Source organism: Medicago sativa, chromosome 8 (assembly GCF_051527215.1).
Source record: "Medicago sativa cultivar Bolivia chromosome 8, Bolivia_mono, whole genome shotgun sequence".
NCBI classification, from domain to species: Eukaryota; Viridiplantae; Streptophyta; class Magnoliopsida; order Fabales; family Fabaceae; genus Medicago; species Medicago sativa.
Genome location: NC_140756.1, coordinates 31,120,351 through 31,138,853, shown reverse-complemented (window position 1 = coordinate 31,138,853; position 18,503 = coordinate 31,120,351). Strand labels below are relative to the sequence as shown.

General features: G+C 31.3%; 1 protein-coding gene across 1 annotated transcript; it reads left to right on the top strand.

Annotated features, from left to right (window-relative positions):
- Positions 1 to 5,703: 5,703 nt before the first annotated feature.
- LOC146898375 (Ribosome recycling factor) lies at positions 5,704 to 10,184 on the top strand. Its single transcript, XM_085737948.1, has 9 exons — positions 5,704 to 5,865; positions 6,013 to 6,236; positions 8,079 to 8,222; positions 8,377 to 8,492; positions 8,609 to 8,700; positions 8,789 to 8,810; positions 8,912 to 8,980; positions 9,659 to 9,727; positions 9,818 to 10,184. Exons 2-9 carry the CDS (start codon positions 6,038 to 6,040, stop codon positions 9,896 to 9,898), a joined length of 792 nt encoding a protein of 263 aa, XP_085594074.1. The 5' UTR covers positions 5,704 to 5,865; positions 6,013 to 6,037; the 3' UTR covers positions 9,899 to 10,184.
- The last annotated feature ends 8,319 nt before the right edge of the window (positions 10,185 to 18,503 follow it).

Below are 18,503 nucleotides of genomic sequence, written 5' to 3'. Positions count from 1 at the left end.
TGTGTTGACAGTTCCTTACAAAGGAGGGTTCAAATTGATTAGCTAGAAATGGGTGTGTTAACTTTTTATTATGTGTCACAGTGAGTCATTGGCTCGTGGATCCGTTGTCGTGTTGGCGGTCGAATTCACACCCATTCTTGAAAGGTTTGAGTTCGTATGGACTTGTCTCAGGTTGTTATTGCTCGTGTTCATTCCTGCACCATTCTTTTTTTTTCAATTTGATTTTGGGCTCATACGGGAGTTTATTGAATTGTGGTGGTTGTGCGTCTATGTTCGCTTGTTGTGTTTTTTGTACCTTTTTGAGCTAATGTAATGAGATTTAGGTCGATTTTCTGTTTTTTTTTCTTCACTTGTTTAGGTTTATGTCCCTCAAATTTTTTTAACATTTTTATTTTAATCTATCTAGGGTATGCAAAATGATGATCCATTTTGTTTCCCAATAGCTTTAACAAAAAAGTAAATGTGTTGCATATTGTGGAACATGATTATAAAATATTAGTGGAAAGACGATGTGTTCGCCTTGTTTTTTTGTTGATAAAAATAAAACGGTATTTAATATGCAACAAAAACGTAGAGGATGAATCTGCGAACAAACTCACATCATCCGAGTTAATTAAAGCATACAACGGTAAAATGACTATAAATAATATGATAACATTAAGGTGATCGGAATACACATGCCTCTGAATCTGCAAAGTTGACGCCCAAATCGTTGATTGATTAATTGATCCTTCAATCAAAATCAAATGAACACCGCAACAAGACGAAAAATCAAACGGCAAACAACAAAACGATGCACTCAGAAGACAAAATCACGAAGAAGAAAAAACCTAAATCTATTTGAAAACCACTTATTTAGATTGAAATAGAGATAAATAGATAAAGATGATTGGTTTTGGATAAAAAATTGACCAAAAATCGTCCTCTTAATAAAGAAAATGTAAGAGAGAACTTAAAGAGAAAACTTTAAGGATGGGTTGTTGATTGTTCACTTTTCTATTGGGCATACTTTCATGTCTATTTTATTTGCATATAGTTATAAAATTTTTTTGTCATATATCACAAGTAAATAATTGTCAAATAAATTGAAAATAAACCCCTTTTATATTATCTGATCTGATGTTATTTCTATTGCAGTCAAATTGTTCTCGTGAGTTTAACTCAGTTGGTAGGGACAATGCATAATATATGCAAGGTCCGGGGTTCAAACCCCGACCACCACAAAAAAAAAAAAGAGAAATTATATTCTAACAACCATTTTGTGACAACCTATGTGACAACTTTATCTCTCATACTCACATTATCTTTTTACTTTCTCTCTCTATTGCTTTGGTTTCCGTGTCACTAATCTACTTTTCCTTTGAAAATTGGTGGTTGTCACAAAAGTTGTTGATTTTTGGTTGTTAGAATATCATTGCTCAAAAAAAAATTGTTCTTATTACAACAAGGTTTAACTGATTTTTTTAATTAAAAATTTAGATTATATTATAAAATTACAAATACATACAATAGTACATGAAGAATATATTTAAAAGAAAGTGTTAAACAAAACTAAATATTCAATTTATATATAAGTACACAACCAACAAAACTAATCAAAGTTTCTAGAGCTCTAATCAGAGCTTTTTATTCGTTCAATTCAACCAAAAAAATAGAGTGTTAGTCAAAGGAATGACTTAGAATGTCATCTGATTTAAAAGAGAAAAGATCGAAAATAATGACAGGTTGTTTGACAAGGGATGGGGATAGTGATCGTTAAAATAAAATAAAAAATTAAAATTAGGTGAAGACTCACGTTAAAATGTTGAATGACATATACATCTTGTGACCCACATATATTTTTGGATGAATGATATTTTGACAACTAATTTTCAACAACTTTTGTGACAACTATTTTTCATACTCTCATTATACATTTATTCTCTCTCTTCCTTTTTCTCTCTCTATTGTTATTGTCCAATAAGAATGGAGGAAAAAAGTTGTCCTTAAAAAGTTGTTGAAAATTAGATGTCAAAATATCATTCCTCGTATTTTTTAGGAACTTATTCTTAATTTGGTCTTGGTTTCTGGTTTTGGTGTCCATTCAATGTAACAATCGTCTTGATTTGGGTACAAGAAATAGTAAAAAGAACTTTTCATCAAGAAAAAGAACTGCTAGTCCCTCTGTGTTTTTTTTTTTTTTTTATATCATTGGCTTGATTGATCCAACTGTCTATTGACTTGATTGTTTGTTTAAAAGTAGTTTTTTAACTAAAAAATGTTTTAAAGCAGGCTCTTAAGTTTCTTACGTTATATCTTTTGGTCCTCTTCGTTATCATATTAACCTTAAATATATGAGGTGAACCAACATTAAAAATGGTCCGTCATAGACTGTTATGATTCAAATAACACATGAGAAAATACACTTGGCAAAATATAATTGATTGAGGTAAATGGACATGTGGCTAGTGATTATGCATAAATAGGGAAATGATGATCACTAAAGGTTATGAAGAAAAATGATGAAAGTCTCTCCTCTCTCCCTTTGGTACTCTCTTTGAGAGCAATTGCTTAAGTCTTTGGACCAAGTCTTCTTCTATCTTTTCTTTAAGGTTTCTATGTACCAAGAACATCAATTTTACTTGAGTTCTAATCTATCAATTTTACCTTTCATTTCACAATCAATTCACAATTATCATTTTGTTCCATTATCAATTTTAGGAACCATTACATAGACCTTATTGAACTTTTTAATTGTAACCCTTTGATCTCTTTTCTAAAAAAAGGGACATTTGGATCATGCGAGTTTATTATATCTTATAGTGAAACATAAATATCTAATTTCCCCTCCTCCCACCCTTTCTCCATCTTCTTCCCTCAACTTCTTCCTCACCTTTATCATCAAATTCACAAGTTTTTAAATTAAGGGACTACTTTGAAACAATCAACTAAGTTAAGAAACCGGTGGATCAATTAAGCCTTTAGCATAAGTGCGCTTAACTCTTTTACATATAAAAATAATAGTTAGTGAAGTTTTTTTTTTTGAGGGAAGTTAATGAAGTTAATGTGTTCACTTTGTATATTGATCAAAAAAATTACTTTTAATATATGTGTGATTTTAATTTTTCATGTTTCAATACACATAAATTAAGAGACCGGTGGATCAATTAAGCCTTTAGCATAAGTGCGCTTAACTCTTTTACATATAAAAATGATAGTTAGTGAAGTTAATGTGTTCACTTTGTATATTGATCAAAAAAATTACTTTTAATATATGTGTGATTTTAATTTTTCATGTTTCAATACACATAAATTAGTAGTATTAATAAGGAGTGTGTATTGAAAAAAAAAAATTAACGCACTAGTAATTTACATAATGATTTATGTTTAGGGATAAAAAAATTCTTCACATGGAGCACATAATCAGAGATGAAAAAGGCATGAATCCAGAGAAAAAACTACGAAATTAAAAGAACATTTTTAGCATGCAAGCCTTAGAAATATCATAAAAGAGCAGTCTACGAAGTTTTCTAGAAGGCGTATCTTCATTTGTACAAGTTAAAAAGTCTAGAGAGGTGTTAAAATTAACTCACCAATGAGCATATCAGTTTCTTCTCTTAAAGTATGACGAAAATGGACATATCAATCCAAAGCCAAAATGTCTCAAATCCATATGCATCAAACTAAAGTGGGAACCACCCCACTAAACTTGCAGTTACTTGTAACCAAATCTAACAGAGAGTCATTTTCTACAATGAGATGAGAAATGCGTTCTTTTCAAATCAGATCCAATCCAAGGTACATGCTCAACATTTATGTGACATCTCCATCATTGTTAAGCTTTTTCCACCCATCATGGGGCTTCTTCCAACCAATGTAGATCATATCCTTCTGTTAGAATTTAAAATGGAGCAATTGAATAGATCAACTATTAATTCCTCTTGTGAAACTTTGTATTGTCAAAACATGTTTTTTTGTTTTGTTTTTTGGACATTGTCTAAACTGGGTTGCTTGACTTTTTAAAAATATCTTCAAATATAACTTTATTCCGCTACATTCATAAAAACTAATAAGTGATCATGAAAGTAGTCGGTGAATTACATCAATACCTCCAATCCCCAACTTGTTTAGGGTCAATTAAAATTCAGTGTTAAAATTTACAAGGATTAGGGAACTAAAAAATTGTATTGGAGGGAAGTTTCGAAATATTTTAAGGGGATGATAAATTTTTCAAATCCAATATATGTTTTTATAATATTCTCAAGATTAGAAATATATTAATCACAAATACTCATTCATCATTATCTAAAAAAAAAACTCTTCAAAATATTTTAAAAATTTTCTCATTTTTTTATTTATAAATACTCTCATTCCCCCAAGCCTAAAATAACATCACCTCCCCTTCAACTTACAAACAAAGCCTAAAATAACACCACTTCTAACATTTAAAGAACCCTCGTAATATATACAAGACAACTTCAGAACTCAAATGGAGAGAGTGATACTCAAATCGGGCAATATGGTAATCTGATAAGGAAATTTTTTGAAGATTTTTCTCTATACTATGTTGATTGCTCAACCTCTAAAATAAGTTGATCAGAAGTTACGCTCTAATGCAAAATATGCCGATCAAGTCGTACCCCTTGTTAGATTTTGTATAAAGAGTTATATTCCAATAAATCTTAGGGGCTTTTGAGCAACTGAGGGGCATTTAGAACAATGACAATGCATTTTTAATTCTAACATGATTTTGCAAAAATAATTGATGTCAATTGTTTTCTTATATGCCAGCCGGCCTAATTATTTACCCAAAAAACATGTGAGATAAGTATATTTTTTTTTACTTAATTGCAATTTTGTTTCACTAATTTATTGTTCTAGTTCAGACTCAAGTACGTCACACGACGTTCTTAGATATTGTCCAATTTAAGTTTAAACCCTTCACAATTTTGTCTTTTATAAAATATGTCTCGCAGGGTTGAAGAATATGGATGTTGTATATAAATTACCATTGCTCTCGATTTCCGAACATTGTGAGGTTTTTAAGGTATACCAGAATAACACCAATCTCCTTTAGGTTAAATTATACACTTTCATTCTCTCTCATAACAAAATTTTTATTCTTATCTTATCGTGTACATGTTAAGAATAATAAAAACTCAATTTATTTAATCCACACAATTTTCTTACAATCAAACAAAAAACAATATCAAAATTAATCCCATCAGATTTTCACAGGAGAACTAATTAGTATTCATAAGAAAAACAATAAACATTCGATTTAGTCTCTAAACTATCACCTTCTAACCAATTTGATCCATAAACTGTTAAAATTAAAGAAAATATCCCTAAACTATACTTCCATTCATCAATTTAGTCTCTCAATATGAACCAAATTGACCAATAATAATATAGTTTAGAGACTTTTTTAGTTGATTTTAATAATTTATGGATCAAATTAACAAAAAACGATGATTTACCAATTAAAATGACGGTTTATTCTAACATACACCCTTCGGTCACAAATATAAACAAAAATTCATATTTTAGATTCATTCAATAAATGATATATGTGGTCTTTATTGTAGACAACATGCATCATTTATTGAATGAATCTAAAATATAAATTTTTGCTTATATTTATGACCGGAGGGTGTAAACATTAATTTGTCCGTCATTAATTTGTCGTCATAGATTAAGATGGAATTCTAAATTCTAAATTCTAATCACAATCCCAAGTTTCGAACAGGCCCATCATTCATTACCATTTTGCCCTTGTATCACAAACAACAAGTTCGAATCACAGCACTTGAAACTCAACTCGCCGTGAAAACCAAAACCTCGCCGGAAAACGTTGCCGGAGTTTCTCCTCAGCCGCCACAACCAGTAAGCAACTCCAAATTCTCCTTCTTCTATTTCAATTTTAGAATTTTCCTTCCATTGCGCGTTAAAGCGACGCGATTTACAATACATAGATTTTTTTTTCCACAATACTTGTTTATTATTAAATTTTTTGTTGTTATTGATTAACAGAGCAAGATTAGAATCGAATAAGTATATGATGGCTGGTTACATTATTCGACGAGCATTTGGAAGCCGGAATTTGTTTCGCCTCCCAACTTGTGCTCTACATGTTTGTGAAAATTCCCCTGTTAAATTTTATATAACTGATGATACCACTAGAGCTGTCATTTCTCCGATGGTGCCTAATTTTATCGTTGAAAGTCGTAGAGCCTTTGCCAAAGGCCGAAAGTCGAGTAAGTTAATCTCTGATTCCCTGCATATAGACACACACATAGCTACATGCATTATGAGTCTGTTTGGATCAGTTTATTTAAGCTTATCTACGAATCGTAAGATGGCTGATGAAAAGATTTCATTGCTTATTAAGGAAAAAAATGAACTTTATTTTATATTTTGCTATAGAAATAGGTTATACATTAGCGATGTTTGTAATGATAAGTGCTTGTGCTATACATAAGCCTTCAAATAAGTTGTTTATCCAAACAGGGCCTAATTGATATCAGTAATCGATTAAAATTGTTTGATTCTGTGAAGTATGTAAACTTTGTGTAAACTCTGTCTATAATGAAATCACACACCTTGTATTTATAATGGTTTTACGACTAATGCATCAAATGCTTAATGAGTAAGCACTAGCCTAGGAGGTTGTATACTCTAGGAGTAATAACAATCAATCAATTTAGGAAGTTGTACAATTAGGCTTTGTTTGCAAGTTTGGAGGGGAAGGGAAGGAATGACTTTGGGGGGTGAGAAATATAGGGGGAAATTGAGAAATCTTTCACATTTTTTGAAAGAGTATTTTTTTAGAGAGTGATAAACCAATGCTTATGATTAATATATTTTTAATTTTAAGAATATTATAACAACATATATTATATTTGAAAAATTCATATAAACCCTCCCAAACCCCCCAAAACCCTCCTCCAATACAATTTTTTAGTTCCCCCAAATGGGGAGGGCTTTATATTTTGAAGAAAAATAAACCCCCCAAAGCCCTTTCCTCCCAATGTCCTCTATTTCTTCCACTTACTCCTTTATTTTTTTCCAAACCCTCCCTTCCCTACCCCTCCAAACTCGCAAACAAAGCCTTAGGAAACTCTAAAGATTCTTCATATTAACAGATTCCAAATCATCTTTCAATAATCTTCATCATTCAATTGAGATTGTACGACCAAGATCAATAATTGTGTCACACGGTTTTAAATCCAAATTCAATGTAGGGCCTCTTTGGAATGACTTATTTGAGTTTATCTACTGCCATGAACACTTGTGACACTGTTTGCAGGGACGGATGCACGTTGGCACTTGTGCTGGCTTGTGCCCCCACTTTGTTTTTGATTTTCTTGGTACCCTTGCTATTCATGGTTCTCCACCAACATCCAACAGTTATATAGGTGTAGTATTAATTATCAATATTCAATAGTGTATAGTATCTCACTAAAACTAACATCTTGTACTAAAAAAATTATTAATTATCAACATCCAACAGTTATATAGTTGTAGTATTAATTATCAATATTCAATAGTGTATAGTATCTCACTAAAACTAACATCTTGTACTAAAAAAATTACTAATAATATATGCACGTCATATTAAAGGCATTTTCTTCCTAAGTGATTTCCTTTATCAAAGGCAAAAGAAGAGATTTCATCAATAACCGTCAAAAGTAGAGAGTGTATATCTTATTTAAAAATAAGAGAACACGCAAAAAATTGTAAATATGTATTGTTTGAAATTTATATGTATATATTGCCGCCACTACCCAAAATTCTTGGATCCGTCACTGACTGTTTGGGAGAACTTATGAAAATAACTTATGACATGTTCATCAATTGTTTTCAGCTTATTTTCATAAGATATCTAGGATAGCTTGTGAAAATAGCTTAAAGATTAGACAAAACTATTTGACTTTATTTTATCTTGTGTTATAGAAATAGCTTATTCATGAGCGTTAATGTTATAAGCTGCAAAATACGCTGCTTATCCAAACAGGGCCATAGTATGCCTAACATAATTTAATAGACTCATTTTGTAATGTTGGTTTTGTAATGCTCACTGGTTTATACAATTTTAGAGGATGAAGGTGGTGTTAGTACAATTGAAGTTCCACCAAACGCTGGCCCTAATATTAAGGCAAGTGCTGCCTCACAGATGGAGGCTGCGATGACTGCATTATCAGTTGAACTAAGCAAACTACGAACAGGAAGAGCATCTGCAGGTATATTGACGTGTATTTTAAATTATGTGTCTGTGAATGCTTAATAAAAAAAAAGGGCAACCCGGTGCACTAAAGCTCCCGCTTACGCAGGGTCCGGGAAGGGGTCTGTGAATGCTTAATACTCAACACATTAATGATGAGCTTGTCTCTACAGGAATGCTTGATCACATTATTGTAGAAACTGGTGGTGTCAAGATGCCTTTGAGTCGGATTGCTCTTGTTTCAGTCCTCGATCCAAAAACATTATCTGTTAATCCTTATGATCCAGAGGTACTTTATCTTACAAGTTTGAGTATCCTTGCTATTTGTAAAGTGCTAAGTAAACAAGCATTACTTTTGAATATTACATGACTAATTTTTGCATACGGTGTGACAAACTCTTGCAGACACTTAAACAATTAGAGAACGCCATTGTTTCATCTCCGTTGGGATTAAATCCTAGAACAGATGGTGAAAGATTGATTGCTGTCATTCCACCGTAAGCTTTTATTCTATTTATTATGTTCAGTTACTCATACCTGTTGGAGTGAATTGACTAATTTACTTCTCCAACCTTAAATGACCAGATTGACCAAAGAGCATATGCAGGTATGTTAATCACACTTCATTTATATTTTTTATATGATTTATACGTAACACCTTTCTTTGATAACATGCCTTTATATCCTTTCTTTTTACATTTATTTCAGGCTATGAATAAGTTGGTGACTAAATCTTGTGAGGATACTCGGCAAAGCATTAGAAGAGCTCGACAAAAGGTGTGGTGTGCCTTTTCTATTTCTTGACTTTTTTTGTTTCTGGTGGATTTGGATTTTAGTAGTATAATTAAGGGATTAAGGAAAGGGTAGTTGCTGAAAGTTTTGAGATTTCTCCCTTTCCCTGAATCTCTTCAGCCATTTTAAGTGATTTTCTTTCTTCATCAGTCGTCGTTTTTTTTGTTAGCCATTGACTTAAAATGTTTTAAATGCTTAAAATTTTCAGCATTTTAATGAGTTTTTAAATATGCTTTAGGCGCTTAATTTTCAGTCTGTTCATTCATCCCTTAACCCCAACCTGTTTATCCTGAAGTATGTACATTGATTTTTTTTATTAGAGCAGATAATACATTTTAAAACAACAACATCCAAGCTTTTTCCCACTAAGTGGGGTAAGCTACATGGATCAAATTACGTCATAATGTTCTATCATAAACCTTATTTCGGTCCAACTCATTACTTTGTAAATCTTTCCTAATAGTTTCTCTTAGTTTTTCTAGGTCTTCAAAATATTTCAAAAATATTTCTATGCCATAATGATCTACTATCCTTATTAGAGCAGATAAAATATTTAAAAAAAAAAAATGCAATAACAAGATAGTCCTCTTTACAGTATTTTTTTCTTCTTCATGGTTTAGCTTAATTTTCTGCATGTAGTGATTAAAGATGTTGGTTTTACAGGCAATGGATGCCATTAAGAAATTGAACTCCATTCTTCCCAAGGATGACTTAAAAAGATTGGAGAAAGAAGTAAGTTATATATGCTTAATGCAGCAAATATGGCGTCGAGATTCCATAGCTCCACAAATTTGATTTCTGATTTTTTTTTTCTGCGTTTAGGTTGATGATTTGACAAAGAAATTTATTAAGACTGCGGAAGATGTATGCAAGGCAAAGGAGAAGGAAATTAGTCAAGGTTGAGATGTAGTGTGTTATTCTAGATTTTGCTGAGGCTTCACTGCTTGTTCTCAATTAATCTGCTGGGGCCTGAGATTTTATCTGGTCTAAGCTAGACTGAGTAGAGTATCATTTAACTAGTCATTATATTTATAGACTATTTTGGTATTATAACAATTATTTGAAGATAAAAAAGATAAATCTCATGCTCAGCCTGTGGGTTTGGAGTTGTGGCATTAGTGCAATGCTGGTATGTGGTAATATCTGATCAAACATCTTTTGTTTATGCTATTCCCCTTGTTGGTCCAAATTTGTGAATTTCAGTTCTGTTCTTATAATGGTGTGTAGAGATTTTAGCAGGGATGTAGATATAAATATGGAACACTACAACCAAAGCTGACAATGAATAGTTTTCGGTAGGATTTTGTTACTTCGCATCAATCAAGCTTGCGGTCCAATTTTAATGTGCACAAGTCACTTAGGTGGTGCATTATGCAAGACCATTTTTTACCATTCGATCATAAATTTCTGTCAAACTAGAACGCCGACCCGTGCGCCGCACGGGTCTTATAAGCTAAAAATTATAATATATAATTTCAATAATAACATTAAAACGGTACACCAAAAGAGTCGAATGTATGGATAATATTGTGTAACTAATACGAAAGTTTTGAGATAGTGAAAACAACATTGATTACAACGGAATCATACCCTTACATTTCGAAAAACTTCTTCATAGATAACATTAGACGTCTCATCCGTAAATTCACCTTCATCAAATCCCCCAAGGAAAAACGAACAGAAACGTAAACAGAAGAAGGAAAAAGAATTGAATCTAATGAAAGGTAACTTATCCATACCAGTCAAGCAGTGGAAAGCCATTAAGAGTTCAACGGTGTGTCCAGCCATTGGAAAATCGAAATGGAAAAGGAAAGAGGAGTTTTGGATGAGGATATGCATGTTCTGTACTCAAGTGTATATATAGCTCATAACTGAATGTATAAGGGATGTGTTGGAAACAGAAACAACATGGAGAAGTGGGTAGCTGATTTATTTTGCATGGGATATGGGAAAGGTCCTATTTAATAGCACACAAATGACCAGATAAAGCTCACGTTTTCTATTTTCAAGCAAGAAAATCAGGGAACACAACAATACACATTTGAATTTCAAATAAGGCATAATAGTGGAGGGAAAAATTGGAGGGCTAAATGACTAAAAACAATTAATGCAGGATTATGAGAGGGAAAAATTAGGTTTAGTTGTAGCATCACCTAATAAGCATTTAGAGTAAGGGATGTAATAGTATACCCTCTACAACAAATTAACCCCCCTCTTCTTCCCTTTTCCCCATTCACTACCCTTCACCATTAATAAGTTATATAAGTGGAAAAAGAAATGAGTGTAATTTGTAAGATGCAGAGCCACTCATCAGAAACCAAATCTGAAAACAAGTGATATCTATTGTGCCTGTTTCTTCTTGTGCTAAAAAAAAAAAAAAAAGATATTGTTTAAAGGGAGTACAGTGATTCATAAAGTGACCGTATAAACTAGTCTTTGAAAGGGAAACAACTACATTACAACTATCCACCTTTTGTTGATAGGTAAATAAGAATTTGCCTTTTAAAACAAATTTTGTATAAATACTTCCTCCGGTCCTATTTATAAAAAACATTTGACTTTTTTGATTCATTGTATAAATGGTGTATTTGGTCTATATTCTAGACACGATACATCAATTAAAGTCAAATTTTTCTTATAAATAGTACCGGAGTGAGTAGAGATATTGGTGAAACCAATGTAGTAATTCTTTTGTGGTGTTAGGTTAGAGAAATCGAATGCTTGGTATTGACATTAAACAATTAAAAAAAAAAATGTGTACATTTTAGACTCGCTTAAGAACCCAAATGAGTAGGAATGTAACATGTCAGTTTGGTTAGTTTTTAGACTACAATGATGAATTTGAACCAATAAAAAGTAATTTGTTTCGTTTAGTTCAGGTTTTGCCTCACGAAATCCGAACCAAACCGACACAGAACGAATGGTTTGGTTTGGTTCAATCATGTTGATATTTTATTTTCTTTTAACTAAAACAAAGGTGATGCTAATTTAGTAACACCCAGTACACGAGACAGTCAAGGATAGGCAATTATTTGCAGGCAGAAGTTCTATGCAACTCACTAAAATGTTTGAATTAATATTTCAAATTATGAAGTGGCAAACACAACTATTTTTTCCATATTTTCTTGTCATTAGCATTAGGGACAGAAGCAGCGACGGATCCAGAAACTTTGAGTAGTGTATGCAGCATATAAAACATACACGCATATACACATGTACGCACGCGTGCTCGCACGTACGCATATATATATATATATATATATATATATATATATATATATATATATATATATATATGTATGTATGTATGTATGTATATGTATGTGTGTATGTATGTATAATATTTTTGTTTTTAAAGCATAAATATATATTGTAATTGTTTTAACAAAAATATTACTTTCAATATAAATAATCAAACAATCATTTAATCATTCATTTTTCGTATGATTTTACGTTTGATTTCTAATAATCTATAATAATATATAAATGGAAAACATGATTTTTTTGGGATAAATTTTAACATTAATTATTTTAATTATACTCTTAAATAGATTATTTTTTAATAATGTTATATTGTTGGTGTTATTGAAAAAATATGAAGCTTTTTGAAAACGGAAGGAAGGTAGGTGGATCCTAGAATGTCGGCAACACATGTGTTCTCTGCTTTTGCATGAACAAAGAGTGCACCAACATTGTTGCATGCAAGGGAACACGAGATAGTGTTATCTTCGTGTTCAGTTATTTCGAGACAACCAAGAAAGGGTGGAAAGAATGCAAGGGCATGGGAAAGAGACCGTTTAAAGTGTTGGATTTTGTTGGACGTGTTTACTACGTGGGATGGTGATAAAGAAACCCCTTTTGGTTGGATCCAAATGGGAGAAACTGGAGATCCCATGGGATCAAATCAATTTTACGATCAGTTGAGTCACCTACATTTGGTGCCTTGATAGCACTGGTAGAGAGGACTCGGCAAGCACTCATATTTGAACTAATGTAATGTTCTGCTAAGCCTTGCACAAGATCCTTATTGTTGTGATGAGAATGTGCACGAGTTATTACAATTTATATAGAGATTTTCTCTCAAATTAAAACAAAAATGCGCTTTCATTGATAAAGTAAAAGTGAGTTTTGTTAAAAATAAAAAATATACGTACTTGTGCTAAATTGCATAATTTTTCAATAAAAAATATACGTACTTATGCTAAATTGTATAATTTTTCACGAGTCAACAATATGGACTTGATAATTTGGATTTATTTATAGAAAATTAAATAGCCACGCGTTTGACATGTTTAGGTAAAAAGCTACTATCGAAATTATTTTATTGTTTTTATCGAATAATTTATTTTTCTGAAAAGGCAAAATTTATTAAAAAATAATGTACATTGAGTATAACGTGTTTATCAAAAAATAATATACGTTGAGTCTTTAGGCAAAGGCATTGGTCACCGGTTCGATTTCGGTCGGCATGGCAACAAAATCCATACCCGCGGTTACCCACCCGAACCAAACCCAATTTGACGGGTTTCCCCCGTTTTGACTGGGTTTGGGTATGGGTATGAGTTTTCCCCGATTTCAAAACACGGGTATGGGACGGGTAACGGGTATACAGGTACCCACCCCGAACCCATAACCAAACCCGTCCCAAATGTAAAAAATTACTTTATGTTGATATGTCATGTTATTTTGTTTGATAATTGTCATGTTAATAAAAAGGCTTAATTACCTTTTTAGTCCTCTAACTATTTAATTGGTACCGGATTGGTCCTCTAACTAAAAATTGATTTATTTCGGTCCTCTAAGTTTCTCACCGTTACTACATTAGTCCTTTCTGTTAGTTTTATTCAAATAAACATTAGGGTTTGTGTTATGTGGGTACCAGACCTCCTGTTTCACACATACATATGAACCATAACAGTTACTAATAATATCAGTTACTATTTAATCATAATAATTAATAAGGTATAGGACCAAAATGATATTAATAAATAAAGTTAGAGGACCAACAATATAGTAACAGAAAAGTTAAGGGACCAAAAACTATCAGAAAGGACCAAATGTAGTAACGGCGAGAAAGTTAAGGGACCAAAATAATTCAAAAGAGAAAGTTAAGGGACCAAAATAAATCAATTTTTAGTTAGAGGACCAAACCGATACCAATTAAATAGTTAGAGGACAAAAAAGGTAATTAAGCCTAATAAAAACTACCATTGATATTTAAAGATCAACTAACTCTTTCCGTCAAACAAATGTTAAAGTGAGACCATTGTTAGATAATGTATTACAACATTGCTCTTGGGGACGCCAAAAAACTTCTATTTTTTAATTAAAAAAATTATTCAATGCGGGGATGGGGATGGGGTGGGGGATACCCGAACCCGTCGGGGACGGGGATGGAATTCAATTTCTCATCCCCGTTGGGTATGGGTAGGGTAACGGGTAAGTATATGAGAATCGGGTATGGGGACGGAGAAGGTAAAACCCGTCCCCACCCCGCCCCATTGCCATGCCTAGATTTCGGGTACTAGTTTTTAATATTTCAAAAAAAATTGTGTAAAGAATAAATCAAAAAGAATACAACCACAATATCAAACTCATTTCTTTGCCTACACGCCCATAATTAATATATAAAAATGGCCCCAGCACTCCAAGCAACAATCCTTCTGAAGAAAAAACCAACAGCAAGATCAGCTCCATTTTTTTGTAAAAAATCAACACCTTATTTACAATCTAAATTTTAAACAAATCAATCAATGGGATCAGCGACAGATCCAAAAACTTTGAGTAGTGTAGACAACATATAGAACACACACGCAAGCAAGTACGCTCGTGCGCGCGCGCGCGCGCACACACACACACACACATATATATATAAAATATTTTTCCTTTTAAAGTCTAAATATATATTGTAATTGTTTTAATAAAAATATTACTTTCAATATAAGTAATCAAACAATCATTTAATCATTCATTTGTCGTATTATTTTACGTTTGATTTCTAATAATCTATAACAATATATAAATGGAAAACATGATTTTTTTTGGGATGAATTTCACATTATTTCAATTATACTTTTAAACATTTTTCTTTAATAATGTTATATTGTCGGTGTTAATGAAAAAATATGAATTTTTTATTAGATTTGTTAAATTATTGGTAAAAGATACATATAGTTTGTTGCTATTTAAAAGTCACAAACTTCTATATATATATATATATATATATATATATATATATATATATATATATAACTTTAATAAAAAATTCATAAAAAAAAAAATACAGACGAATACGAAGTGACTAATATTCATAAAACATAAATACATAAGGAGAGAGATAAACGGCTAGTGTATTTTTTTTGAAATAATAAATTTTTACTGTATTAAATACTAATATATTTGTTCCTTAAAAAATAATACTAATATTGTTTTTATAGTGTGTGACATTGCAAGATATTGTCAAAATTTATTCTTATAATTTATTCTTATTTGCAAAAAATGTTTCTAAATTGGGTTGGAATCCCTCCTATTTATTGAAGATGCATGCAATAGACCGAATGGAGTTTCTTCGTCAAAAAGTGACATTCATGGATTCATGCAGGAAGAATTGTGAAATTGTTCACCGAAAGGTCTAACTCTTTCATGTTGGTAAACCAAATGAGAGCCATTTCAATGAATTCAATGTTTCACGTATGAGCATGACAAAACCTTTGTGCTAGCAGTTCCCACATTTTTATCTTCTTTACATGACTGCGACCCTTTATATTGTGAAATTCTTAAGTCCTTAAGTCCTGGAAAAACAACAATGATACTTGGCAACGCTGAGATGTATTTCATGTTTAAAGTGTGATTACTTGCTTAACAAGCTAACTATTTTTGTTAATTCGTTTTGTGACTTGATAAGCAAGTAAGTGAAGTTAGCTTAGTTTTATTATGGTAGTTGAGCTTATTGCTTTACTTGTTGAACAAGGTAGTAGTTAGTTAGTTAGATTACTTGGTATATTATAGTAACCCTTTTATGAATTTTTTATTTATTCTTTTGTTAAGAATTTTGATCCTCATACAAGTTTAAGTGAAACTACTATGTTCCTCTCAATCTTTACACTCTCTTTTGATCCCTTTCTTTCCTAACTGGAACCCTAATTGTTCCAAAAGGTAACTGAAGCATTTCACACTATATACATCGGATATGAACTTTATTACGACAAAGAATAGGTAAATTTTGATTGGAATGTGTGTGTCCGATTTAGTGCAGGGGGATGGCATGCATATAGAATTTAAAAGTTTCTAACAAAATATGTGAGAATAATTTTAATCTTGTTACATTTACCATCATTTCAATATCCTGATAAAATCTAAAAATTCAATAATATGCTTTTATTTTAATTATTGATCATTAATCACACACAAAAAAAAATCAACAAAATTAGAAACAAAAGAAATAAAAATTAGCAAGGTTGTTTTCTATTTCACTACCATTGTTGTAAGACATTTTTCACCAAGGAAAAAATTAAAAAATATTAGCAAAAACAATGTCCCAGCAGCATCTACCCAACTAATTCTGATTTTTTGAGCAACATTCCAAATTCTCTTTACCATTTGCTTTTTCAATTTCACCATTTTGAGCTCACACCACACGTCATTTTCTGCAACCACCAACTTCAATTCTGTCACAAGCAAATTGGCACAAGCAACAGTAGAGAAAATACGATTCTTTTTATTGCTCCTCACTATACATTTTGGCAACTTAACCTAATTTTGAGTATAAATATGATCAACAAGTAGAGCAAAAGGAGGAACAAAATAACATAGAAATACAGAACCGAAAATTCAAGAGAAATTCATTCTATTTCTTGTGAGAGGAGAAGGGTGTCGCTTTGAAGGAGAATGCATTGCTACACAACCACAAAGATCCCAATGCTTGTATTTATCATCATCATGGTAAGAGTGTTCTCATTCTCAATATTCATGTCGATGTCGATTTAAATATTGTGTAACAGAACCGAAAATTCAAGAGAAATTCATTCTATCAATGATTGTTGCAAAATATTGACATAAAATTATCTAGATGATAACAAACATATAAATATACAAGACTACTATATAGAGCGAATTTTTCATGGTGGAAAACATGGAATAATGGTGTTAAATAGCCAATTACAAAATGCAACCTAGGTGGTGAATGTGTCGTGAAAGGCAATCTCGCTAAATCTAGTAATTCCCATAAATATAAGCATCAATTGAATGTTAATGAGAATAAACAGTGACCAAATGACCCAGTTCTATCAACATCCTTCACCAACAACTCACACAAAACATAATAAATAATAAACCGATATATAACTTGAAGTGTCGGTGTCTTTAAAGATTTATCCGACTCATAAGCACAAATCTCCAAGCATTCAACAATTTCTTCTCTAGTATGAATCATACAAAGGTGACAAAACATCTGAAATGAAAAAATGGAACAAACCTAGAAATTCAATATTTGGGAGGAGAGAAAACAATATTTGGTAGTGTTTCTATTAAAGTTTGTGTCAAAATAATTTTCTATATTAAATAAGAGTGCTTCTGAACGCATTTATTTATATATACACTTAATGAAGGGATAAATATTGAGCAAGTAAGACATGTGAATAATTATTCTTTCCGTCATAAAATAATTCTAGTCGTTTAAAGTTTGTGTACAATTTTTAAGAAAATGAGTAATTGTGCTGATTTCAATGATAAAATTAATATGATTTACTAAAATACTCTTATTAACTGTAGTTAGTAGGGTAGTTAAGTTGGATGAAATTCAATAAATAAGTATATAATAGTGGAAAAAAATAATAAATGTTGCATTGATATTTTAAAGTGACAATTATGTTGAGACAAAGAAAAAATACTAAACATAAAATTATTTTGAGACGGAGAAATGAATAAACGTGATGTAAAAACACATTTTTTTTAATTCCTAAAAAAATAAGTTTGAATTTCATGTGATCAAACAAACATTAAGGTTGTTACAAAAAAAAAAAACATTAGTATAAATAAATGGTGAACATAATGGTATATATCTATGTCTTTTGGTTGATTATGTACCCTCATCCAATCAATCAATTTATTTCCTCCTACATGGTGATGAGCAATGTAAATTAACTTTTTTCTGAGAACATTCCTCCAAAGCATCGAAGTTTACTTACAATATTTCTCTAAAAAAAAAAGTTTACTTACAATATATTTTTTTACTAGTGGTATTTCTTTGTTCTCTTCATCTTGAATCTTTTTACTAGTGGTATTACTTACGATCTTTTTCTCCGCTTCCATCCAAGTTTGAATCTATTGTATCTAAAATGAATGGAAATTTTGATCATAAGTTGCTTTTCATTTTATGATTCTTACATAACTAATGTTGATAAGTTTAAATTTAAGAAATTATAACATATTAATTTATAGGCCTCAAGATTATTGATTATATCTACCTTGTATATTCCTTTAATATTATACCTTTCAAAAGACAATGATA